Source organism: Marmota flaviventris, chromosome Y (assembly GCF_047511675.1).
Source record: "Marmota flaviventris isolate mMarFla1 chromosome Y, mMarFla1.hap1, whole genome shotgun sequence".
Taxonomy (NCBI): domain Eukaryota; kingdom Metazoa; phylum Chordata; class Mammalia; order Rodentia; family Sciuridae; genus Marmota; species Marmota flaviventris.
This window is the reverse complement of record NC_092519.1, coordinates 13,589,261-13,615,688: the sequence shown is the minus strand read 5'-3', so window position 1 is coordinate 13,615,688 and position 26,428 is coordinate 13,589,261. Positions and strand designations below refer to the sequence as shown.

The 26,428-nt window shown below is 35.4% G+C and overlaps 1 protein-coding gene across 8 annotated transcripts in view; it reads right to left on the bottom strand.

Moving 5' to 3' along the window:
• LOC139703458 (lysine-specific demethylase 6A) overlaps nt 1-26,428 on the bottom strand; it is a 188,852-nt gene that overhangs the window by 113,288 nt on the left and 49,136 nt on the right. For all 8 annotated transcript variants that reach the window (XR_011705766.1, XM_071606909.1, XM_071606916.1 and 5 more), the window contains exons 5-6: nt 17,463-17,521; nt 15,806-15,926 (exon numbers count right to left, since the gene is read on the bottom strand). Coding sequence is in view for 7 of the 8 variants with exons in the window: in XM_071606909.1 (XP_071463010.1) it covers nt 15,806-15,926; nt 17,463-17,521 (180 nt within the window). In the remaining variant the exon portion in view is untranslated. The remainder of the gene's footprint in view (nt 1-15,805; nt 15,927-17,462; nt 17,522-26,428) is intronic.

The following is a 26,428-nucleotide window of genomic DNA, read 5'->3' as shown; positions in this document are numbered from 1 at the left end:
ATTTCAGGAAATAGAAAAAGAGAGAACACTTCCAAACTCATTCTATGAGGCCAATATCACCCAGATTCCAAAACTAGACAACGACAAATTAAGAACGAAAACTTCAGACCAATCTCTCTAAAGAACATAGATGCAAAAATTCTCAATAAAATTCTGATAAATAATTTCAAAACATTTTAAAAAGATAGTTCACCACAATCAAGTGGGGTTCATCCCGAGGATGCAAGGTTGGTTCAACACATGGAAATCAATAAATGTAATTCATCATATCAATAGACATAAAGATAAGAATCATAATGATCATATCAATAGATGCAGAAAAGCATTTGACAAAATACAGCACTAGAAAAATTAGGGATAACAGCAACACATCTCAACATTATAAAGGTTATCTATGCTCAACCCCAGGCCAACATCATTCTAAATGGAGAAAAACTGAAGGCATTCCCTTTCAAAACTGGAACAAGATAGGAATGCACTCTTTTACCATTTCTATTTAATGTAGTTCTTGAATCACTGGCCAGAACAATTAGATGAAAAAAGTTAAAGTGATATACATACGAAAAAAAGAACTCAAATTGGCACTCTTTGCTGATGATATGATTCTATACCTAGAAGAACCTAAAAGTTTCACCAGAAACCTTCTAGAACTAGTGAATGAATTCAGCAAAGTAGCAGGATATAAAATCAACACACATAAATCAAAAGCATTTCTGTGTATCAGAGACAAATCCTCAGAAAGAGAAACGAGAAAAACTACCCCATTTAAAACAGCTTCAAAATAAACAAACAAATAAATAAATAAAATACTTGGGAATCAACAAAAGAGGTAAAAGAGCTATATAATGAAAATTGCAGAACCCTAAAGAAAGAAATCAAAGAAGACCTTACAAAATGGAAAGATCTACCTTGCTTTTGGATAGGATGGAACAGATAGTGGTGCAGCCTATAATCACAGTAATTCGGGAAAGCTGAGGCAGGACAATTCCAAGTTCCAGGACAGTCTTGGTTACTCAGCAAGACCCTTAGCAACTTAGGAATATCCTATCTTGGAGTTAAAAATAAGAAAGGCTGGGGATGTAGCTTGATGGTAAAGCATGCCTGGGTTCAATCTCTGGTAAAGGAAGAAAGAAAGGGACAGATAAAAAGTGAGAGACACGTTGAAAGATACTGGTCATTATGAATCGCAATGTTCCCTTCCTGCTTCCTGTTTATACCACTGCTGATTTTATATAGAATGCTAGGTTCCTATTGCTCAAAATAAAGGAACTATCTGGAGATTCATAAAACTTACTCATTAATTAAATTAATTTCTTTCTCAGGACTGCAAAAAAAAATGTCAATATTAATTTAAGATAGAAATTCAGGTATTAAAGTCACACCAAGAAAATTGGTTGTTCAAAATTTCAAAAAACAGGGTTTGGGATATATAGTACATGGTACTAGGGAGCAAGGAGAATTTGCTTAACATATGTAAGGCCCAGAATTTCATACCTAGAAAAGTGTACAAGCATATGCACACTCTCAAGAAACTTTTCGGCCACCCTTCGCATGGGACATCACCATGGAAGAGAATAGACATCACCAAAATTCGGTGGATGGGATAGCTCCAGCGAAACTGGTGACTGCAGATGTGTGACCCCCATGCCTCCACCTCCCCACACGGCCCGGAAATCTCAAGGGTCCCTCCCCAGCTCTCCGTGAACTCAACTGTCTGACCGAGGTTGCCAGGAGGTACATCGGACGCCGGCTACTGCTCCCACCCGTGCTGACAACCGAAGTCTCTTGCGCCAGCTCCTGGGGGCGTGGCTACTGGAGGGAATCAGGCAAATAAGCTGACGGTCCCCAGCCCCTCGCTCCACAACCATGGGTTCTGGGGGAATGGCAAACAGAGAGTGTGTGCCCAGTTGTTCAAGAAAATCAGGCACCCGGGAGCAGCAGACCCAGTGTGTAGCTAGTTCTGTGGTGAACGCCACCGGTGAGTGGGGCCAGGCTGAAGGAAAAGCGGGGAAGTGGCTGGAGACCAGGAAAGGCCCTGGGCGATCAGGATTGGAGAGCCTCCCAGTGGGGGAGAAGAGCCGCCTCACAGGGATTGTTTCCTGCATATTGAGAGGAGAAGCTTGGCCTGGTGGGCACAGCTCCACCTACTGGAAGAGAAGTTAATCAAACTCTAAGACTGCATTTTTTTTTCCATTTCTTTTCAATTTCCTTTTTCCCCTTTTCTTGAATTCTACCTATTTACCCAAATTCTCTTTAGCAACTTCTTCCTTCCCCTTCAAATACTTTTCCTCCCAAGCATTATGATGCTGTCTATGTGTAATTTACTAAATGTATATAGGTAAATGTTCCAAGGCGATCAATAGTGATACCAAGTCCCTAGCTAACCCCAAATACTCCGCACCATTCTCCTGTTAATATGCCCCGTCAGTAGAGCAATCTTCCAAGATTGCCAAGATATACCAACCTCTATACCATCACATCATCCGACCTAAACATAAGTCCCAAGACCAAACCGCAGATCGCTATATGCCATCAGAATCCGTATGCCTTTTATGAAATGAATGAATCTGCTTTAAAGTACAATAAAATTCATCATCTCTAGTCATAGTCTCCCATCACAAAGGAGAGACCCCGGAGATACATAAAACCAAAATAAATTTATAGGAGTAAACAGTAACTCAGCAGTCAAACAGAGCCTGAAGTAACATGAGCATCATGAAAAGGCAAGGAAGAAAAGGAGTACAAACAAAGCAGGACACCCTAAATCTACAGGAGAAACTAGAGGCATCAGAAAAATGGTCAAATAAAAAACTCAAGGAATACCTTACGCAGATGGAATGGAATCTTAAAGAGGTCATTAGAAAGAACACATTGAAATGAATTACATAAACAGATTCAAGAAGCAAATAAGCAACTTTACCAGGAGATAGATATTATAAAAAAAAAATCAAACAATTATCCTAGAAATGAAGGAAACTATAAGCCAAATTAAAAACTCAAACGAGAGTATCACTAGCAGAGTGGAGCAAGTAAAAGTCAGAACGTCAGACAATGAAGACAAAATATATCATCTCGAAAAGAGTCAAGTCAACTCAGAAAGGCTGGTAAGAAACCACCAGAGAAACATCCAAGAGATATGGGATAACATAAAAAAACCAAACTTAAGAGTCATCGGGATAGAGGAAGGTACAGAGGTCCAAACCAAGGGAATGAGCAATCTATTGAATGAAATAATTTTAGAAAACTTTCCAAACATGAAAAAGGAAACGGATGTACAAATTGTAGATGCATACAGGATGCCGAGCATACAAAATTACAGTAGACCAACGCCAAGACACATTGTTATGAAGATATCCAACATACAGAACAAAGAGAAAATATTAAAAGCTACAAGAGAAAAGAGGCAGATTACATTCAGGGGTAAACCAATTAGGTTAACGGCTGATTTTTTCATCACAGACGCTGAAAGCGAGAAGATCCAAGAACAATATATTTCAAACACTGAAAGACAATGGATGCCAACCAAGAATTTTGTATCCAGCAAAATTAAGCTTCAGGTATGACAACGAAATAAAAATCTTTCACGATAATCAAAAGTTAAAAGAATTCGCAGCCAGAAAACCAGCACTGCAAAGCATCTTGGGAAAAACACTACATGAGGAAGAAATGAAAAACAACAACCAAAACCAACAGTGGGAAGTACCTCAGTAAAGCAAAAGTGGGGAAAAATTAAAAAAAAAAAAAGATAAATAATCAAACTTGACTGGAAGTACAAACCATATATCAATAGTAACCCTAAACGTTAATGGCTTAAACTCTCCAATAAAGCGACACAGGCTGGTAAGCTGGATTAAAAAAACAAATCCAACAATATGCTGCCTCCAGGAGACACATCTGATTGGAAAAGACATACAAAGACTGAAGGTGAAAGGTTGGGAAAAATCATACCATGCACATGGTCCTCGGAAGCATGCAGGGGTGGCCATCCTCATATCGAATAAAATCGACTTCAAGAGTAAGTTAATCAAAAGGGATAAAGAAGGACACTATATACTGTTAAAGGGAATCATTCACCAACAAGACATATCAATTATCAATATTTATGCACCAAATAATGGTGCTGCAACGTTCATAAAACAAACTCCCCTCAAGTTCAAAAGTCAAATAGACCACAACACACTAATTATGGGTGACTTCAACACACCTCTCTCATCATTGGACAGATCTTCCAAACAAAAGTTGAATAAAGAAACTATAGAACTCAATAACACAATCAATAACCTAGACTTAACTGACATATATAGAATACATCAATCATCATCAAGCAGCTATGCTTTTTTCTCAGCAGCACATGGATCCTTCTCAAAAATAGACCATATATTATGCCATAGGGCAACCCTTAGAAATTATAAAGGTGTGGAGATAATACCATGCATCTTATTTGATCATAATAGAATGAAACTGGAAATCAATGACAAAAGAAGGAAGGAAAAAACCTACATAATTTGGAAAATGAACAACATGTTACTGAATGTTCAATGAGTTTCAGAAGACATAAAGGAAAAAATCAAAAAATTCTTAGAGATAAATGAAAATACAGATGCAACATATCAGAATCTATCGGACACAATGAAAGCAGTTTTAAGAGGGAAATTCATTGCCTGGAGTTCATTCCTCGAAAAAAACAACAAATAAATGATCTCACACTTCATCTCAAAACCCTAGAAAAAGAAGTGCAAACTAACAGCAAATGTAGTAGAAGGCAAGAAATAATTAAAATCAGAGCTGAAATCAATGAAATTGAAACAAAAGAAACTATTGGAAAAAATGACAAAACTAAAAGTTGGTTCTTCAAAAAAATAAATAAGATCGACAGACCCTTAGCCATGCTAACAAAGAGAAGAAGAGAGATAACTCAAATTATTAACATGCGGGATGAAAAAGGCAATATCACAACAGACACTACAGAAATACAGAAGATAATTAGAAATTATTTTGAAACTCTATATTCCAATAAAAAAGAAGATAGTGAAGACATCAATAAATATCTTAAGTCATATGATCTGCCCAGATAAAGTCAGGAGGATACACACAACTTAAACAGACCAATATCAATGGAAGAAATAGAAGAAGCCATCAAAAGACTACCAACCAAGAAAAGCCCAGGACCGGATGGGTATACAGCGGAGTTTCACAAAACCTTTAAAGGAGAACTAATACCAATATTTTTCAAGTTATTTCAGGAAATAGAAAAAGAAGGAGCTCTTCCAAATTCATTCTACAAGGCCAACATCACCCTGATTCCGAAACCAGACAAAGACACTTCAAAGAAAGAAAACTACAGACCAATATCTCTAATGAACCTAGATGCAAAAATCCTCAATAAAATTCTGGCGAATTGGATACGAAAACATATCAAAAAAATTGTACTATGATCAAGTAGGATTCATCCTTGGGATGCAAGGCTGGATCAATATACAGAAATCAATAAATGTTATTTACCACATCAATAGATTTAAAGATAAGAACCATATGATCATCTCGATAGATGCAGAAAAAGCATTCGACAAAGTACAGCATCCCTTTATGTTCAAAACACTAGAAAAATTAGGGATAACAGGAACTTACCTCAACATTGTAAAAGCTATCTATGCTAAGTCTCAGGCTAGCATCATTCTAAAAGGAGAAAAATTGAAGGCATTCCCTCTAAAATCTGGAACAAGACAGGGATGCCCTCTCTCACCACTTCTCTTCAACATAGTTCTCAAAACACTGGCCAGAGCAATTACACAGACGAAAGAAATTAAAGGCATAAAGATAGGAAAAGAACTTAAATTGGCACTATTTGCGAATGACATGATCCTATACCTAGCAGACCCAAAAGGTTCTACAAAGAAACTACTAGAGCTAGTAAATGAATTCAGCAAAGTGGCAAGATATAAAATCAACACCCATAAATCAAAGGCATTTCTGTATATCAGCGACAAATCTTCTGAAATGGAAATGAGACAACCACCCCATTCACAATATCCTCAAAAAAAATAAAATACTTGGGAATCAACCTAACAAAAGAGTTGAAAGATTTATACAATGAAAACTACAGAACCCTAAAGAGAGAAATAGAAGAAGATCTTAGAAGATGGAAAAATATACCCTGTTCATGGATAGGCAGAACTAACATTATCAAAATGGTGATATTATCAAAAGTTCTCTTTAGGTTTAATGCAATGCCAATCAAAATCCCAATGGCATTTCTTGTAGAAATAGATAAAGCAATCATGAAATTCATCTGGAAAAATAAAAGACCCAGAATAGCAAAAGCAATTCTAAGCTGGAAGAGTGAAATTGGCGGTATAGCGATATGAGACTTTAAACTATACTACAGAGCAATAGTAAAAAAAAAAACAGCATCGTACTGGTACCAAAAAAGGTGGGTGGACCAATGGTACAGAATAGAGGACACAGAGACCGATCCACAAAATTACAGCTACCTTATATTTGACAAAGGTGCTAAAAGCATGCAATGGAGAAAGGATAGCATCTTCAACAAATGGTGCTGGGAAAACTGGAAATACATATGCAACAAAATGAAACTTAATCACTTTCTCTCAACATGCACAAAAGTTAACTCAAAATGGATCAAGGAGCTTGATATCAAACCAGAGACACTGAGTCTGATAGAAGAAAAAGTTAGCTCTAATCTACATCTCATGGGGTCAGGCTCCAAATTCCTTAATAGGACACCTATAGCACAAGAGTTAAAATCAAGAATCAACAAATGGGACATACTCAAACTAAAAAGATTTTTCTCAGCAAGAGAAACAATAAGAGAGGTAAATAGGGAGCCCACATCCTGGGAACAAATTTTTACTCCTCACACTTCAGATACAGCCTTAATGTCCAGAGTATACAAAGAACTCAAAAAATTAAACAATAAGAAAACAAATAACCCAATCAACAAATGGGCCAAGGACCTGAACAGACACTTCTCAGAGAAGGATATACAATTAATCAACAAATACACAAAAAAATGCTCACCATCTCTAACAGTCAGAGAAATGTAAATTAAAACCACCCTAAGAAAACATCTAACTCCAGTAAGAACAGCAGCCATTACGAAGTCAAACAACAACAAGTGCTGGCCAGGATGTGGGGAAAAGGGTACACTTGTACATTGCTGGTGGGACTGCAAATTGGTGTGGCCAATTTGGAAAGCAGTATGGAGATTCCTTGGAAAGCTGGGAATGGAACTGCCATTTGACCCAGCTATTCCCCTTCTCGGACTATTCCCCAAAGACCTAAAAAGAGTGTACTATAGGGATGCAGCTACATTGATGTTCATAGCAGCACAATTCACAATAGCTTGACTGTGGAATCAACCGAGATGCCCTTTAATAGATGAATGGATAAAAAAAAAATGTGGCATTTATACACAATGGAGTATTATTACTCAGAACTAAAAAATAACAAAATCATGGCATTTGCAGGGAAATGAATGGCATTAGAGAAGATTATGCTAAGGGAAGCTAGCCAATCCCTAAAAAACAAATGCCGAATGTCTTCTTTGCTATAAGGAGGGCAACTCAAAAACAGAGCAGGGAGGAAGAGCATGAGAAGAAGATTACCATTAAACAGGGACGAGAGGTGGGAGGGAAAGGGAGAGAGAAGGGAAATTGCATGGAAATGGAAGGAGACCTTCATTGTTATACAAAATTACATATAAGAGGAGGTGAGGGGAAAGGCGAAAAAAAAGAGAGAAATGAATTACAGTAGAGGGGGTAGAGAGAGAAGATGGGAGTGGGGGCGGATAGTAGGGGATAGGAAGGGCAGCAGAATACAACAGACACTAGTATGGCAGTATGTATAAACATAGATGTGTAACCGATGTGATTCTGAAATCTGTATACATGGTAAAAATGGGAGTTCATAACCCATTTGAAACAAATGTATGAAATATGATATGTCAACAGCTTTGTTTTGAACAACTAATAAAAAAAAGAAACTTTTCTAATTCTCCAAAAATAAGGGAAGGGAAAGAAAAAAATGATCAATTTATTAAAATTATCATTCTATTTATATTTCAAATTTGTATTTCTTATAAATAGATATTTATTTATCTATCATGTCCATCAAGATGCCTTAATGTCCTTACAAAATACAAAATAGTTTGCGATGTATTCCAGTATTCAATAACATAATTTCATACTTATTTAGCAGAATTCAACCAAAACTAATTTTACTGAAAATTCAGATACTCAAAATGGGAAGTAAGCCAGGCACAGTGGTGCAGCACACTTGTAATCCAACGGTTTGGCAGGCTGAGACAAGAGGATCAAAGCCAGCCTCAGCAAAAAGCAAGGCACTAAGCAACTCAGTGAAACTCTGTCTCTAAAGTACAAAGAAGGGTTGGGGATGTGTCTCAGCCGTTCAGTGCCCCTCAGTTCAATCCCTGGTACCCCTATACACACAAAAAGGGAAATAAACAAAAATGCTTACCTTTAACTTACAAAATAAGTTAGGAACAAATAATTACAAATTGATGTTGAGAAAACTGAAAATTCAGAGAATTATCAATCATCTTACTAATATAATTATAAAAATGAGCTAATTTATACATCACCATGCAAATATGGTAATTAAAATTTATCTACAAAACTTTTAGGAGTTAATATATTTGTACCAAGTAACTAAGATTATAATAAGTTTACAAAATTGTTTGCGATGTCTTCCAGTATTTAATAACATAATTTCATACCTATTTAGCAAAACTAATTTTACTGAAAATTCAGATACTCAAAATAGGAAGTAAGCCAGACACAATGGTGCAGCACTGGGAAAAATTTACTGTTCATTAATTAACTTTTTGAAAGGTGGGGTTGTGGCTCAGCGGTAGAGCACTTGCCTAGCATGTGCGCACCCTGGGTTCGATCCTCAGTACCAAATAAAAATAAATAAAGGTATTGTGTCCAATTACAACTGAAAAATAAATATTTAAAAAAAAAGAAAGGTCAAATAACAGACAAACTAAATAATGATATATGAACATATGAGGAATTCCAAAACAAAGAAAATCAAGCAATTTTGTAAGTGGATGGGGAACTGGGGATTTTAGGGATGCTGGAGATATATCTCTAGTCATTTCATCCTTTACTTGGAGATAGGGGTTCATTAAATTCTCTCAAACTTAAAATCATACAGTCTTCCGAATGACCTTACTTCAGAATGTAAATCAAAACATGCTTTCTCTATCAAGTAAATCTTACTACAAAAAAAAAAAAAAAAAAAAGAATTGAAAAAGTCCACCAACTACCAAATGAACAATATAATTATTGATGAATTATAAAATTGCTAATAGGTTAAATTCAAGATTATTATCTCTATTATGATATACAGTCTCCACTCACTAAATCCAGATTTAACCAACTGGAAACCAAAATTATTCTGAAATAAAAAACTGCCTGAATTGAACATACACACCTTTTTTTCTGTAATTTTTCCATAAACAATTGAATGCAATAACTATTTAAATCACACTTACATTGTTTAATCACCCTCATTATGCAAGGCAGAATCACTTCCATAACTGTTACATATATCAAAATTCGATAATGGGGTAAAAATAAATCTATATGTATTAATACAGGCAATATTTTCACCCCAAATATTTGAGATGTGCTGTTCACTGCATTAAGTACTACAAGTAAAATAAAGATAATCAATAAGAAAAAAATGTTTGTATGTTTTAGTCAATTTTGGTAATACTATAAACAAAATACTATACACGAACAACTTCAGAAAGTTAAGTTTATTTGGTCAGTTTCGGAGGTCTCATTCCACATATGGGCCCATTTCATTGTTCTGGGCCCAAAAAACGGTAGTACTTGATGGGGGAACGACCTAAGGCAGGAAAGTTCTGAGCTCATAGCAGTGTCAGGGAGCTCAAAGAGAGGCAGAATCGGGTCACAGGGCAGAATGCACCCATGTAGAGCACAATACTAGTGACTCACCTTGTATAGCTTTGCCCTACTTGCCTACAGTTAACATCCAATCAATCCATTCAAACTAGAATGAATTGTAGAGGTTACAGATCTAAATCAAATCACTGCACTTCCAAACACTCCAACAGTAACACAAGCTTCTGGGGAACACTCAATATCCAAGACATAACATCTTGTCCCTGACCTCCAAAATCTCGTATCCATCCCACAATGTAAATTCATTTGGTCCATAAGCAAGTGTCCCATAGTCTTAAATTTCAGCATTGTCCAAAAGTACAATTCCAAAGTCTTACCTAACACTCAAGGAAAACTCTTAGGTGGAAACCCCTGTGAAAATCAAGACTAAGTTATATAGTAGCACAGAATAAACACTCCCATTCCAAGGGGAGGAAGAGAACCTAAGAACGAAGGGATGGGGCAAAAAAAAGACTGAAACCCTTTTACTAGTCAAGTAATCAGGTCCTGGTGTGTCACCCATAACTCCTCATACAGCATCTAGTACACACAGTTATGAGATTTTATTTCCAAATGAATTTCCCCACTCCTTTTGCTATTGTAGTACATTCAGCCTCTCTTAGCCAAAAGCTTTTCTTGGCAGACAATCCACATTACTGATCTCTTAATTCCTGAAGTTTCCATTACAGCTTCAACTTCATTTTCACAGCTTCAGGAATCTCCTCTTCAGGGCAGCCAGGAGGGACTCAAAGTTGATTATACTTTTCCTGGCCTCTAAAGTCTTCCCTAAGATTTCAGATGAAGCCTCCAAGACCTTTAACTCTACCATCCTGCATTTCTGCAGAACCAGCACTATGTAGATGCTGCCAAGGTCTGCTGCCAGCTCAAGCAGTAGCTGAGCCCCCTGAAATGACTACTGCAGCAGACTCTAGGTAGTGTCTAGGTAGCTGAGCTGAGTAAAGCACTTCCTAGGTCCCTGTATGTATGTAAAGCAATTCTATGGTTTTTACTGAAAGGAACTTTCCCTTTTACACCCCTAAATTTGCAATCTATGTAGTCCTGCAATTTCCTGAAGGCATTCAAGCCCCCTTTCCTACTGTCTTTATAAAAAGTCTTTAAAATATCCTAAGGGATTGATATCTCCTGAACAACCATAACTTAATTTGACATGCACTTTCCTGGCCAAACTACAAGTTTTTAAAATCCTTCAATTCTGCTTTCTTCTCCTGATTCTCATAGTATACCTGCTAACAAGCTGCCACATGTCACTGAATGCTGAGCTACCTTTAAATTTCCTAAAGTCCATCACTTTTTTTTTTTAAGTTCACCACTTTTAACTTCAGCTTCACATCAAGTCTTAGGAAATGGGCAAAATGTAGAAAAGCTCTTTGCTATTATATATTATATAATATGAAAGGTCCCTAGTCCAATTCTCAAGAGTACTTTCATTTCCCTCCAAAACCTCATGAGTGCAAAAAGCATTCCTATTGGTATTCTTGACCTCTGAGCTTTCACCAGTATCATTCATTAAGGACTGCTTGCAACATTCTAAAGACTTTTGAGATTGCATCTCTAAATTTTTCCAAATTCCTCCCACAAGCCAGCTCCAAATTCTTCTGAACCTCACTATCAGGTTAGTCATATTTCTCCACTCACAGTATTTATTCAACTCAGATCTTTCAAACAAAGATGGACAAATTAGGTTATGGCTCTCGCAATCCAGTCACTTTACCTCCAAACAATCTTGCATTAACACAAGAGCTTTTGGGGAATACCTCATTTTCAAACCTCAATAAGGTTATAACAAGTATTTTGTCATTTTGGTATTTGCGGGGAGTCCTAGAATCAATTCCCCATGATACAAGAATGACCATATTATAAATACTATCATAAACTTGCTATTATATAATGAGGAGGAAAGTTCTAGTGATACCATTTTATCCACAAATATTAAATATTTCATGATTAGGAAACATTTTCTCATAATTCTTCAAAACCAGATTACCAAAGCTACTTTTTTCTCTGATGTCCATTTGTTTTGATTATATAATTTAGAAGTAAATCATATAGGGTTAGGGTTAGGGTTAGAGTTAGGATTAGGGTTAGGGATATTTCACAAATGTAAAAATTTTCACTTAATACTAACAAACTTGATATAGTTTTAAATTCTATGCCCATCAAAAGAATATTTAGTAGATCAAAAGAGACCCTGAATTCATTCCTTCATTGTATGTTAGTTTAAATTTAATTATTATTGTATAGAATAAAATGGAACTGGTTACTAAAAACCGCATTTGGATTCACACACAGAACCACTTGCTTATCTTAAACTTAAATGTTTCACAATCTCTTCCTCATTGCCATTAGCCTATTTGTGTGTAGTTTGTGTGCATGATTGGTTTCTCTATATTTTTGTAATGAACTATAAAGATTTGGATAAATTGCCTTATGTGATCAGCACTGATGATTATAATTGCAGAGGGAAAGAAAAATCTGTGCAGAAACAATGATCCTGTTTGTTGGCTAAGCAAAGACTTTCAATGCACACTTTATAAACTTTTCAATTCTCTTTTTCTATTTATAATGTTCCAAGTACATTTATTTAATATTATTTGTATTTGACAATTAAAATTAAACTTTATATCAAATATATCTGATAATTAAAATTAGACAATGATATGCCTACTTTTTAATTTTGCTTTTCTAGACATTCTTTTTTTATGCACATGTGTACATATATAAACTGTATAAATCACACATACACACACAACATACATAAACTTTAAAGAAATTTTTAAATTTGTACTATAAAGCATCTAATCAAGAGATAGCAATTGGGAATACAGAAAAAAGAAAGATACTAGATCTCAAAAGACAAACACCCATTAACCTTGGAATGCTGGATATGTCCATGAACTTCTGAATCTTCAAAATGCAAAACAACAACAACACCAATAAAAAAAGCAACTTCTGGGTAACCCAGGCTGAACCCTCGTTATTAATAGGGCCTAAATACTAGGCACAAAAGGTAATGTGATAAGAGCAATGATTGACCATTGGTAAAACTGTCCGAACACATTTCCATGAACTCCTCAGGACCTTCTTCCAATGATGGAGTAAAGTTTTTAAGGTGATAATTTCACACCTGAAAATAATACTAGTAAAGATGAAAATATGAAATACAACTTGAGTAGCAAAGGAAAAAAAGAGCAAAGAAAAGAAATGGGAGAAGAGGGCAAGAAATTTCTTACCTAACAAGAAAGTCCAACTGTTCTCATATGAGACAAAGGTGAAACTATGCTCATATGAGACCAAGTTATCCTGTCAATGACTGCAAAGAAAGAGTTTAAGTCCAAAGAAGAAAATGGATCATAGCTTCTTCAAGTATAACACTTGTGAAGAGCCAGGCAATAAACATTCTCTGGTTTGTAGGACATACATAATCTGTAACAAACATTTAGCCAGTATCTCTAGCAACCAGGAAAATGCAAATCAAAACTACACAAAGATTTAATCTTACTTCAGTCAGAATGGCAATGATCAAGAATGCAAACAACAATAAATACTGGGATATTGTAGGGGGAAAGGTACAACTGAACATTTTCGTGGGACTGCAAACTAGTACAACACTCTAAAAAGCGGTATGGAATTCCTCAAAAAATAGAGTTAGAACCACCATATGATTCAGCTACCCTACTCCCTGATATTTTTTCTCAGAAGATCTAGAATTGGCACACTATAGCAATATAGCCATCCCAATGTGTACAGCAGCAAAATTCACAATAGCTAAATTATGGGACCAACCCAGGTGTTTGTCAATAGATAAATGAATTAAGAATTGTGATATATACATATGTGCACATACATATTCACATGTATATCACAATTTCTTATTCATCCATCTACTGTGTGATGTATAGATGAATGCGATATACATCACACAATGCAGTTCTACAGCATTTGCCAGAAAATGGATGGAAATGGAGAAAATCGTACTAAGTGAAATAAGCCAAGCCCAAAAACTCAAAGGTCATATGTTTTCTCTCATATGTAGAAGCTACAGTAAAATATAGAAAGGGGGAAAGAAGGATAGGACCACATAAAAATCAGATCAACAATATAGAAAGGCTTATCTAAGGAGATGACAAGAGACAATAGACAGACTGGTATGAGGAGGCGGTACAGAATGCATTCTTAAAAATCATGTTATATTCATATACAAATGTACCACAGGGAACTTCATCTTTATTCCTAGATAGAAAGAACTAATCAAATATAAGTAGAGGAGTGAAAGAAAACAGAGCAGAGGAAAAAGAATAGGTAAGGGGAGGTAGGACAAGAAGGAAAAGGAAGAGGGAAAGGGGATCATAAACTGAAATCAAATTCATGCATGTATGGGTTTGTAGGATGAACCCAGATACTATGTGTAACCATAAAGCTTTAATTAAAAAAAATATATATATATATCTCAAAACTGTAACATGAGTTATATATGAGTCCGTCTAACAAATCACTGAACTTAAGAATGGTTCAGAACAGACAACCCACACAGTTTTTTTAAAGCATTTATTTAGGAATTTATATGGTAAGTTATGGAATTAGTGTATATATCCATCAATAGAAAAGTGGCTAAAAACAAATGTGATATTATATGTAATAAAATATTAATCAGCCATAAAGAAGAATGAAATATTCTCATTTGAGGCAAAATATATGGAACTGAAAGACATTATGTCAAGTAAAATAAAATAGAAAAACAAGTGCTTATGCTTTCCCTTAAATGTACAAGCTTTAAAATATAAATAAAAAAATAAAATCAACCAAAAATAGAACTGTGCTTACTAGAGACTGGGAAATAGAGTGCAAATATGGTGGGAAGATAGTGAGTGAATTTCATTAGTACATTCTACATGTATGTATTGAAGTACACTGAACCCCCTGAATATGTACAATTCATATACATGTTAATAAAAATATTTTAAAATAAATTTGTACTGGAATATCAAAAAAATTTTATTAGGCATTTTCATGTTACTGAGTACAAAGTATATCTTACTAAATAAAGAAAGATATACATGCTATCTTTAAAATCAAGATAATCTACAAAAGATCTATACCTGGAAAAGGCCAAACATTCTTAATAGTCATACTTTCACAAAACATGCTTTTTCTTCAGAAGCTCTAATTCTTTCCAAAAGCAATAAATTTGTCTTCAGGGAAGTTCTATTTCCATAAAATGCCTTGTACGATAAAAACATGGCATAAACCAAGGAAATTAAACATTTTTTTGAGAAATCAAACTTTTGTTAGAATTAACATATTTGAACAATAATGTAGTATTTCTTTCTAATAATTTCACACTCATCAACTGGCAGTCCAAAGGCCTCACAGAGAAAATTCTGTTATATAAAGTTGCTGTCATATTTGTGCCACTGTTAAAGGAATGTAGCTTCCTAATAAGACCTATAGAAATCAAAGATGAATGATTAATACAGAATCACTAATCAATTCATTGTCTTCTCAATGGTGGCAATCACTTAGAAGAAAATAATGTTTATGCTGAAATGAAATCCATACCTGGCAACCATCTCCTGATCACAAAATTATTTAAAACTTGAAAACAAAAATTAGTATATTATTACTAGATATTAGATTAAGAATCTTAACATACTAAAAGTTACCTTGCAAGTCTTAGAATTTTTATATCCCAAAACCTACCCTTTCTTATCTTTTAGTTCATATCCTAAATTTTCTAAATTTTTATAGTGTTACCATAAAGTCCAACACTTTTTACACACACATAAACAGTCATAAAAAAATATTTTATCTCTGGAAAATCTCATATCATCTACCTTTAAACTGGATTCATAATCTGTGTTCACTTTGAACATAAGCCCAAGTCGTAAATGAATTTCCTTAGCTCGACAAAAGCTGGGGTCAACGTAAAGCACATCCTGAAATGCTTTAATTGCCCTGAAAAAAATACAAATACAAGAAATTAAGTTTTTAATATGTATAGTAAAGAAAACATGGTGGCTGCCTAATTTTAATGGACATTATCAATTTTATAAAAATAATTATAAATAAGTACTATAAAAAATTTTAGAAAATGGGAAGCTCAGGATAATTTCTACTTAATTTTTTCCAATTATTTGACAATACTTAAAAAGTTCCATAAATTTTTCAGTGCAACAGAAAGGGACAATGGAAAATTCTTGAAAAGGTAAGACAGTGAGGGTATTAGTTCTGTTGTTCCATATAACTATATTTATAGAAGATTTTTGGAGGAGGGGGCTTTTTATATTTTCATTTATAATCCACCTGGAGGGTATTTTAAGTAGGTATGATACAGAACAGGGTTGACTGCTCCAGCCACCCAACATAGGATTCCTGTTGTCTAGTGTAATTGGTGGAAAGGACCATTCTTACTTTCACAACAATATAATGCCATCACCTTTGTCATAAATCGAAGACTCAAGTTTAATTGTAATCTAAACTCCTAACAGACCTGTATGTGCTACTAAATAAATGTCTAAATAACACTGAATAAAAACTAATACATCCCATTTTCCTTATCCCAAAATTAAACATTAAAACTAAGATCTCCTATTGTTCTAAATGTTCAGAATTGTGAATTCTATAAATAGGATCTTTTAAGAATTATCAGAAACCTGAAAGTGGTCCCAAACTATTCTTGGTTTTAAATATAGCTAACCACATAAAAATGTAATATCACGTAAAACAATGTTAATTCAGGGGAAAAATCATAAGCATTGATAATCCACAAATTCTTAACAAAATTCCAGAGCTGACATAATAAACGACTCTCCAAATAAGGAAAGAAGACAGTAGAAGCTTCCTGAGTTAAATATTTACCTTTGGTACACTATATTAAACAGTTGTCAGTACATATTTAAGAACTGTTATAAATAATACAGGATATATATAGCCTACAAAACAGGTTTGCAATTCTTGGTCATAAACTGATTTCTTTTCTTTTGATACCAAGGACTGAACTCAGGAGCACTTGACCACTGAGCCACAACCCCAGTCCTATTTTGTATTTAGAGACAGGATCACACCGAATTGCTCTTTGCCTCACTGTTGCTGAGGCTGGCTTTGAAGTTGAGATTCTCCTGCCTCAGCCTTCTGAGCCACTGGGATTACAGGTGTGCGCCACCATGCGAGGCTCCAATTTATTTTCCTTTGAACTCTTACAACTCTAAAAGGCAGAAAGTATGATCATAGTTAATCCTCAATTGATTATATTCATAGTTAATCCTCAATGCTGAATTGTTATTACCAGTAGGATATTGAAAGTTTATAACCAGGTTGCCACCAAGAATTTATAATTTAGTTACCAGTTATTGGCCAATGTTCCTATCTATATAAGCAGTTGGAAGAAAGGTAAAAATGATTCTTCTGAAACGATTTTTATGGGTATTAAAATATTTTGTGTTATTACACATACTACAATTTATTTGAAAATCCTGGAATAAGTCAACTTACCAATGAAATGCATTGTAATAGAAGTAGACCAAACCAAGACCATATAAAAAGGCAGCATTCTGAAAAAGCAAAGGAACTTGTATTAAAAGTTTTATATCTACTACATATTTAAAGTACATTGGATGATTTAAATTCTGAATATTTTATCACATACTACAATATGCTTAAAAACAAACACTGAATCAAACATATAACGCCAAAGTCATGCAACTGGGAAAGTATTTTGATTTCTTTTCAATCAACCCATTCTAACAAAAAAAAAAAAAAAAAAAAAAAAATAGAACTCTCTGAAAGAAATCCAAAAGAGACATTCAGGAATAAGAAAATCTTCAGATTGTACTTTTCTATTGTCTACACCTTTCTCTGATTATCTCTACTTTTCAAATTGAAATCAACTTTCTTTTCAATATTATTAAATGTTAATGTTATTTTAGAATTAAAAACAAATTAACTCCCAAAAGTCACATAGCTAATTGATTTTTTTAATATCACTGTTTACAGTCCATATATAGATTTACTGAACTAAATTATTAATAATTTTATACTGCACTACCCCATCCATTTTATAATTTTCTCATATAGGACTTAGCCACCAATGATACAGTTCCCAGTGTTCCATCTCCTCACATCTTGATCCTGGTGATCACTTCCCTAAAGGACAGCTAGATAGAACCTAGCTGATTCACCCGATTTTCTCTTAAACTCCACAGAATTTTACACGTTATGTATGAAAACCTCTCAGTTATCATATGACATTTCAGAATTCCTGCCTATTTTCTGTAACCTAGATCTCTCCTGAAGCAACCATCTTGGGCAAGGTCTGATCCCCAACAGACTTTGGCCCATAGTTTCTTCACTTTCACTGGCTCTCACTTGATGTTCACCGGTTGGTTAAGTACATGTGTCAGATTGTTCCCTTCTTCCTGTTTGCCCTGACAAATATGCTGCCTTCTTTTCTCTGGAATCAGTAAGTAATAAGCTGCTTCTGTTATTTCATGTGGCCTCCTGTCTCTCACTTGACTTATAACCCCAAGCCTAACTCTCTCTTGATCAAAGCTCTCCTAGAGAACAACTATCTTGGTAGAAATAAACTTCACATGGGTCAAAAAAGCCAGAAGTACCTAACCAGTAAAAACAATTTTACTGTGACAGAGTTACCTGGTCATGAGTCATAAACCTATGCAACAGGCTCTCCATTGGAAAAAAACAAATATTCTGTAAATGGCACAATACAAGCATCTACAAGTACCTTCCCTGGACTACTATTATTACAGCAAGGCTAGACTATGCAGTTACTCTTCACAAAGTGACTTTAAGACCAAATAAGAGAAAAATTCCACAATTCCAAATATAGTCAAGCCATTCATTGAAACATTAAATGTAAATTTTTATTTAGTTCCTACTATGACAACTTTTTAAACTTTTGCCTTGATTTCTAGTTATAAATATTTTTAAGAGTAAATCAGGATAGTATTTTTATCAGACAGTGAAGGAAGTAAGCCCCCCAAAAGTTCATTACTGAATTATCCTGTTATAGTTAGTCTGGGGATTTTGTGTGACAGTATGGAATTCTACTCAGAGACCCTAATGTAGGGTTGGAAAGCTAGAGTATTCATCCCCAGAGGTGACAACCATCTTTGATATTCCTTAAAGGAAGAGGAGGTGATGCTTATTATCCTATAGTAGCTGCCTGCCAAAGACAGTTCTTAAGTGCTCAATGTTCATAAAGCAATAACAAAGGGATATGAAAAAATAACAAAGGGATATGGGCAAAGTATCAATAGGGTTTATTACACAAATATTTTATTTTTAAATAATATAAATTGAATTTAAAGTAAAAAAAATTAAATTTAATAAAAAAAATGTATTTTAAAAATCAAATAAAAATAAAAAACCACTAAAAAAAACAATTATTCTGCTTAGAGAACAATGATGATCCAATAAATGTCACTATTTCAATTGTCAAGAGATTATTCTTAAAAAGGTGATGGCCCGAGGAAGTACTTTTTTCACAGGAAACATGTATACTCATGAATAAATTAGGTCATTAAGTTAACATCATTTAAACTAATGTTAATTCATTAAAAAAAATCATAAGTGTGTATAACCCACAAATTCTTTAACAAATAATTACCTTTGGAAAATTATATCAGATAGTTGTCAGTGCATACTTAAACACTAACTATGTCATAAAAATATAGGGTAACCCACATAATGTTTGCAATTCTTTGTCATACTAGTTTATTATTTCTTTAAAAATACAAATTATATAAGTTATGTCTCTGCTTCCCAAAATGTTTTTGCCTAGAATATCTTCTCTCTCCCAATTGCATCTTTCAAACTTTTAAAACTATAACTCTAACACATTTTAAATATCCAAAAATCAGATTATTATAATTCACTCAATATTTTCTTAAATCAATTAATTTATACAAGTAATAAGTTAATATTTATAATAATAAAAACATTTTATAAAACCAACTATCTTAATTTCTCACAAAAAACTTCATCTCACATGGTAAACAGAAAGCTAGTTATCATTAGATATAGAAGGAAATACCATTTGTATAGAAATTAGTTTAAGACCTGTTCAAGCCAACAACAAAAACACAACCTACCAAGATTGATGGAAGCACCTATAACAATACTACAAGGACAACTTATAGCCAGAATTTAAAGTGGAATGGTCCAAGTACCTTAAGACTTAAGATATGACACTCAGTTGAAATCCCTAGATTCTCTTATGTCTGTTAAGAAGAGCCCTGCAAAAGATTTCAAGCCAGGCCATGGAAGAATGGACAGTGGTGAGAGAATAAGAGAGAAAAAGCCTGTTATCTGTAACCAAAGGCAAAAAGTATAATAATTTAAATATTTTACTTTTCTAACCAAATACTAAGGTTTAAACAAAATATAGAAAGAATGTGCATGCACACACACAAATACACCCCAGGAATACAATGGAGCAAAGAAAGGAACAACCATTACTCTCTATCAGACAATGTTCTGCTTTCCAGTCATAATGGAACACACTGGGTCATATATGAGAAATTCACAATTTTATGAAAATGCAAAATGGAAATCTGAAAAAACACAAAAATGAAGAGGATGAATATGCACTGACACATATAGTTTCATTGATTGCTTAAATACCTTCAAAATGATAGAACTTACAAAACTACAATGTGAACTTGACAATCAACAGTAATGAATACTTCCACATAACTTCACTGATGAATTTATATATATATATATATATATATATATATATATAAAATTAAGAATTAGCACCACTGTTGAGAGCCACAGCCGAAGGGGCCCCAGCAAACTTCCAGCTGCCAGCAATCCAGCTGCCGGCTGATGATTGGCTCACAGCGGCCCCAGCAACATCTAGCTGATTGGCTCCTTGGCCCCAGCAACATCTAGCTGATTGGCTCCTCTGCGGTGATGCTCATTGGACTGTTTCCCTGCCCTTTCAGACCACGGAGCTGCTCATTGGGGGACTTTTTGGCTCTGCCCACGTGACCCAGCCAATCGGCCTCAAGAGCAGGAGGATTGTGGGAGGTGAAAAGAAGCTTGTGGGGGGAGAGACAGGCTTGTGGAAAGCCGGTGGTGGCAGTTGAGGCTCTGAGGGTTTTTCCCGAGAGGCTGGTTTGTTTGGCGTGTTTGGTTCTAAAAATAAAGTTAGTTTCTTTTGACAAGTGGCTTCTGATTGTGCCCAGCCAGACTGCGGCACACCACCACTACTACTACTAACTCTCACAAACTCTTCCCAAATGCTATATCGTTCATGCATAGAACAATAAGTAAAAAAGCATTATAAACACAGAAGATTGAAAATAACGGTAAGCCAAACAGACCTGACAGAATGTACAGGCATCCCTCTCAGCAACAGAATACACATTCTTTTCAAGTTCACAAAAACATTTTTTGGGAGGGTAGACTATATAATAGCCCATAAAACAAGACTCAATTGTTTCAAACTATTAAATTCAGAACAACTATCTCTTACAATCACAATGGAACACATTTGTAATCACAGAAGAGAAAAATCACAAATATGTGAAAAATATGCACATATTACAGATTTCCAGTAGATCAAAGAACAAAAGAGAAATCAGAAAGTACTATGATAAGAAAGAAAACAAAAACACAACCTACCAAGATTGATGGAAGCACCTATAGCAATACTACAAGGACAATTTATAGCCAGAAATATGAGTTCCTAGAAGGAAGAAACACAAGATTATCCTAATTAACCACATTAAAACACTGACAGAAATAAATTTTAAATTAAAAAAACAAACTAAACCAAAGCAAGGAAAAAAATGAAATATGTAGGAAAGCAAAATAACTCAAGCAGGGTGCTGAGTTATATCTGTAATCCCAGCTAGGGAGGCTGAAAGAAGAGGATCTCGAGTTCAAAGCCAGTCTCAGCAATGCGGAGGTACTTAGCAACTTAGTGAGAGCCTGTCTCTAAATAAAATACAAAATAGTGCTGGACGTGACTCAGTGATTGAGTGCCCCTGGGTTCCATCCCCAGTACCAAATAATAATAATAATAGTAACAACAACAACTCAATAAGGTATAGAAAACAGAAAAATCAATTAAACCAAAATTTCAAAATAGAGGACAATACCAATATCAACCCAGAAATAAAAGAGATGGTAAAGCATTAATATGAACAACTATATGTCAATAAATAACCTAAATGAGATTAATTAATCCCCAGAAAGACATAAACTACCAAAATTAACATAAATAGAAATCAATAATCTGAATAAATCTGCAACAACTGAAGAGACTAAATTACTTCTCCAACCAAAGAAAATTCTAGCACAAATGGCTTAACAGATAAATGCTATAGCAATCATTTAAAGTGTAAGTACCACTCTTTTATAAACTCTTTTCCCCAAAAAGAACATTACTCAACCCAATCTATTATTACCATTTTACACTAACATCAAAGAAGAATTTGAAACCATTAGGCAAAGCAAAATAAGCCAAATTCTGAAAGACAAAGATTGTGTTTTCTTTCATGGTTGGAATTTTAAGAGGAAGAAGAGGGGGAAAATTGGATGGGATGGCAGGGAATGGGAAGATCTTATGAAAACTAAAAGTAGACCAACAAGAATAAAAGACCAGAGGAGTAGAGGAGGGGGTGCAAAATAAGAGGAATAATATTAGGGGACAAATAGATGAGGACAGTGGAAACATAAGGTTAAGATACGAATAATTTGGGCTGAGGATGTGGCTTAAGCGGCGCGCTCGCCTGGCATGCATGCGGCCCGGGTTCGATCCTCAGCACCACATACAAACAAAGATGTTGTGTCCGCCGAAAACTAAAAAATAAATATTAAAAAGTTCTCTCTCTCTCTCTCTCTTTAAAAAAAAAAAAAGATACGAATAATTTTATAAACTGGGCCCACTATGCTGACCTTCTTACATTCCAAGAAGCAATGAGCTGTTCTCAATGAGCTGTCTCTGAACTCATGGTCCTCCTGCCTCAGCCTACCAAGCTTTTTATTTTGTGAAACATTCTCAATGAGTTGCCCAGACTGGCCTCAAAACTGCAGTCTGCTGGCTTAAGTGGACAGGATATGCTACATTCCTCAGCAAACTACCTATTACTTGCAGGAGAAAATATAGGCCCAAAATAACTCTGATAATGTATGGGGACAAATAATCCTAAAGCAACAATAACCTGGCAACCATTTACAGGGGAAAAAAAAAAGTGTTTTTATGGGAGCTTTCAAAATCCCAGTGAAATCCAAGATGTTTGGAAGGCTGTTTTAAGAAGGAAGACCCTGCTCAAGTAGCTGTCAAACCACCCAGCAACTTATCTACAGTTCTATCACCCTGTGGACTTTTCCACAGTCTGAAATAGTATTAATTCAGCCACCATTACCAGAAACCCATAAGCCAGACCCATTGTTCCTTGGGTAACATGCCTGTCTACCTCAATATCACAGCACATTTTCAACAAACATACTGCTAAGTAATATAATTTGTATATGTAATGTTCCCTAAAGGCCAATGTGTTTTAAGACTTAGTCCCCACCTTCATGCTATGATAGGTGGTGGAATATGCCTGCCAAAGGGATTGTAGCACGATGGTGTCTTCCTTTCTGCTCTTTTTTCACCTCCAGGCTGAGTGGAACAGCCTTGATCTACATGTATCCCCACACGATGACACGCTACTGGGAGAGGACAAACAGATGAGGGTGGTGGGAATACTTGAGTTTAAGACAATAATTCTACAAAAGGAGCCCACTCAGTAGTTTCCCCAGTGCTTTCTTTGCCAAAAAACAATCTTCCTACAGTCCAGCCAGTCCTGAGGGAACAGGAAATAAAATCTTATTGCTTAAAAGTGTTTAAACAGAAAATTAAGAAATAATTTTTAATATTCAGTATAATATCTGAAATATGCACAGTGAAATAATATAAAGCAGTGAGTCTCAATCATAGAAGAGTTTTCCACCAGGGACATAATGTTTAGAGATATTTTTGTCTTATTCATTCCCTTCCTTCTTATCCTTCCCTCCTTCCCTCTCACCCCTCCTTCCTTCTTTTCTTTTTTATTTTTATGGTATTAGAAATTGAATCCAGGGTGAACATCCCTGAATTTTACCCCTATTTATTTATTTATTTATTTATTTTGGCGCCAGGGATTGAACTTAGGGACTCGACTACTGAGCCAGCCCTATTTTGTATTTTATTTAGAGATAAGGTCTCACTGAGTTGCTTAGCACCTCACTGCTGCTGAAGCTGTCTCTGAACTCATGGTCCTCCTGCCTCAGCCTACCAAGCTTTTTATTTTGTGAAACGTTCTCAATGAGTTGCCCAGACTGGCCTCAAAACTTGTGATCTTCCAACATCAGCTTCCCATGGACATTACAGGATTGACAACACTGGGCCCAGCTATAGACATTTTTAATTGTCACATTTGAAGATGGGTGGTAATTCCAGCATTTCGAAGGTTGAAGTTAGGGATGCTGCTAAATATCTAACATGCCCCACATGTAAATAGTGCCTAGGCTGAAAATTTTAATCTATGACATTACCAAACAAAACAAACCAGGAACAAAAGCTGAGAGCACAACAAAACAGCAAAAAGTTTCAGATTTACACAGAAGGCAAGAAAAGCAAAACAATAAACACAAACAGAAGGATATATAAGAATTCCAAGCCACACTGTATCAATAATATATTAAATTAAAGTAAATCAAGGGGGCCGGGGTTGTGGTTTGGCAGTAAAGCGTTTGTCTCTTGCGTGCGAGGCCCCGAGTTCGATCCTCAGCACCACATATAAAGCCACAAAAATAAAGGTATTGTGTCCAACTAAAAAATAAAAATGGTTTTTTAAAAAGTAAACCAACATTCTAATCAGCAACCATAAATCAGAATAAATTTTTTAAGAAGATATTTTTTAGTTGTAGTTGGATATAATACCTTTATTTATTTATGTTTAATGTAGTATTGAGGGCGAACCCAGGGCCTTGCAAGTGCTAGGTGAGCACTACAGTGCCCTATTTTACTTGGCCACTGGCTGAGAAGAAATCAGCACTCCAAATTCTGGACACCTCCTTACTAATTTTGCACAAATATATATCCAGTATAGTAGTTTGTAGAAATGTGTAAACAAGGTCTCTGGCTTTGAGCTGGAGCTTCACAGAGATGTCAACATTTCTAAGATAAGAGAAGTCACCAATTTGGGCTTTATAGCAACAGCTGGGGGAGCGGGGCTGCGGGAAGCTCTCCCCTTCTCAGCGCTGTCCTTTGTTGAGAGCCACAGCCAAAGGGGCCCCAGCAAACTTCTAGCTGCCAGCTGATGGCTCCTCTGTGGTGATGCTCATTGGGCTGTTTCCCCGCCCTTTCAGACCACGGAGCTGCTCATTGGGGGACTCTTTTTGGCTCTGCCCCCATGACCCAGCCAATCGGCCTCAAGAGCAGGAGGAGTGGGGGAGGTGGAGAGGCTTGTGGGAAGCTGGTGGTGGCAGTTGGGCTCTGAGGGTTTTTCCTCAACAGCTGTGTGGTGCAGTGTGTGAGTTCTAAAAATAAAGTGTGTTTCTTTTGACAAGGGGCTCCTGAATTGTGCCCAGCCAGACTGCGGCAGTCCTTGAAGAGTTAACTTGCCTAGAACAGTGAAAGAAAAACTGCTTTTATGTGAACTTCTGCAGACTGTGAACTTCTGAGCCCCTTGTCAGCACATCATAAAAATAAATAAAATAAAGGTCCAATGACAACTAAAAAATAAATTAAAAATAGAATAAGACAGTGAGAGAGAGAGAGTACGCGGGCGAGAGACAGAGAGAGAGAGAGAGAGAGAGAGAGAGAGAGAGAGAGAGAGAACGCAGGCGAGAGAGAAGGAAATTAAATAGCAACTCTGGCTTGAAAGACATGAGAAACCCATCCACATTACAATAACTCCCCCCCAAAAAATGAATAAATAAAATACTTGGGAATTAATCTAACCAAGAAGTTGAAAGATCTCTAATGAAAATTATGTAACACAGAAGAAAAAAATCGAAGACACCCCTTAGAAGACAGAAAGCCATTCCATAAACTTGGATAAGACAAAATTAATTTTGTGAAAATGGCCATACTACCAAGAGCAATATATACATTCATATAATGTCCATCAAAATCCCAATGACATTCTTCACAGACCTAGTCAAAAACAACCTTAAAATTCATATGAAGAGATCCAGAATAGCCAAAGCAATTCAGAACAAAAAGAGTGATGCAACAAGCATTATAATATCTGATCTGAAATTATACTACAAAATATCATACTAAAACCAGAATGGTATGGCATCAAAATAGATGTGAAAACCAGTGGAACAGAATAGAATGCATAGAGATAAACCCACATACTTATAGCTTCTGATACTTATTTACCAAGGGGACCAAAAATAAAATTGAATAAAAGAATCTTTTTAACAAATAGTGCTGGGGAAAATTGGAT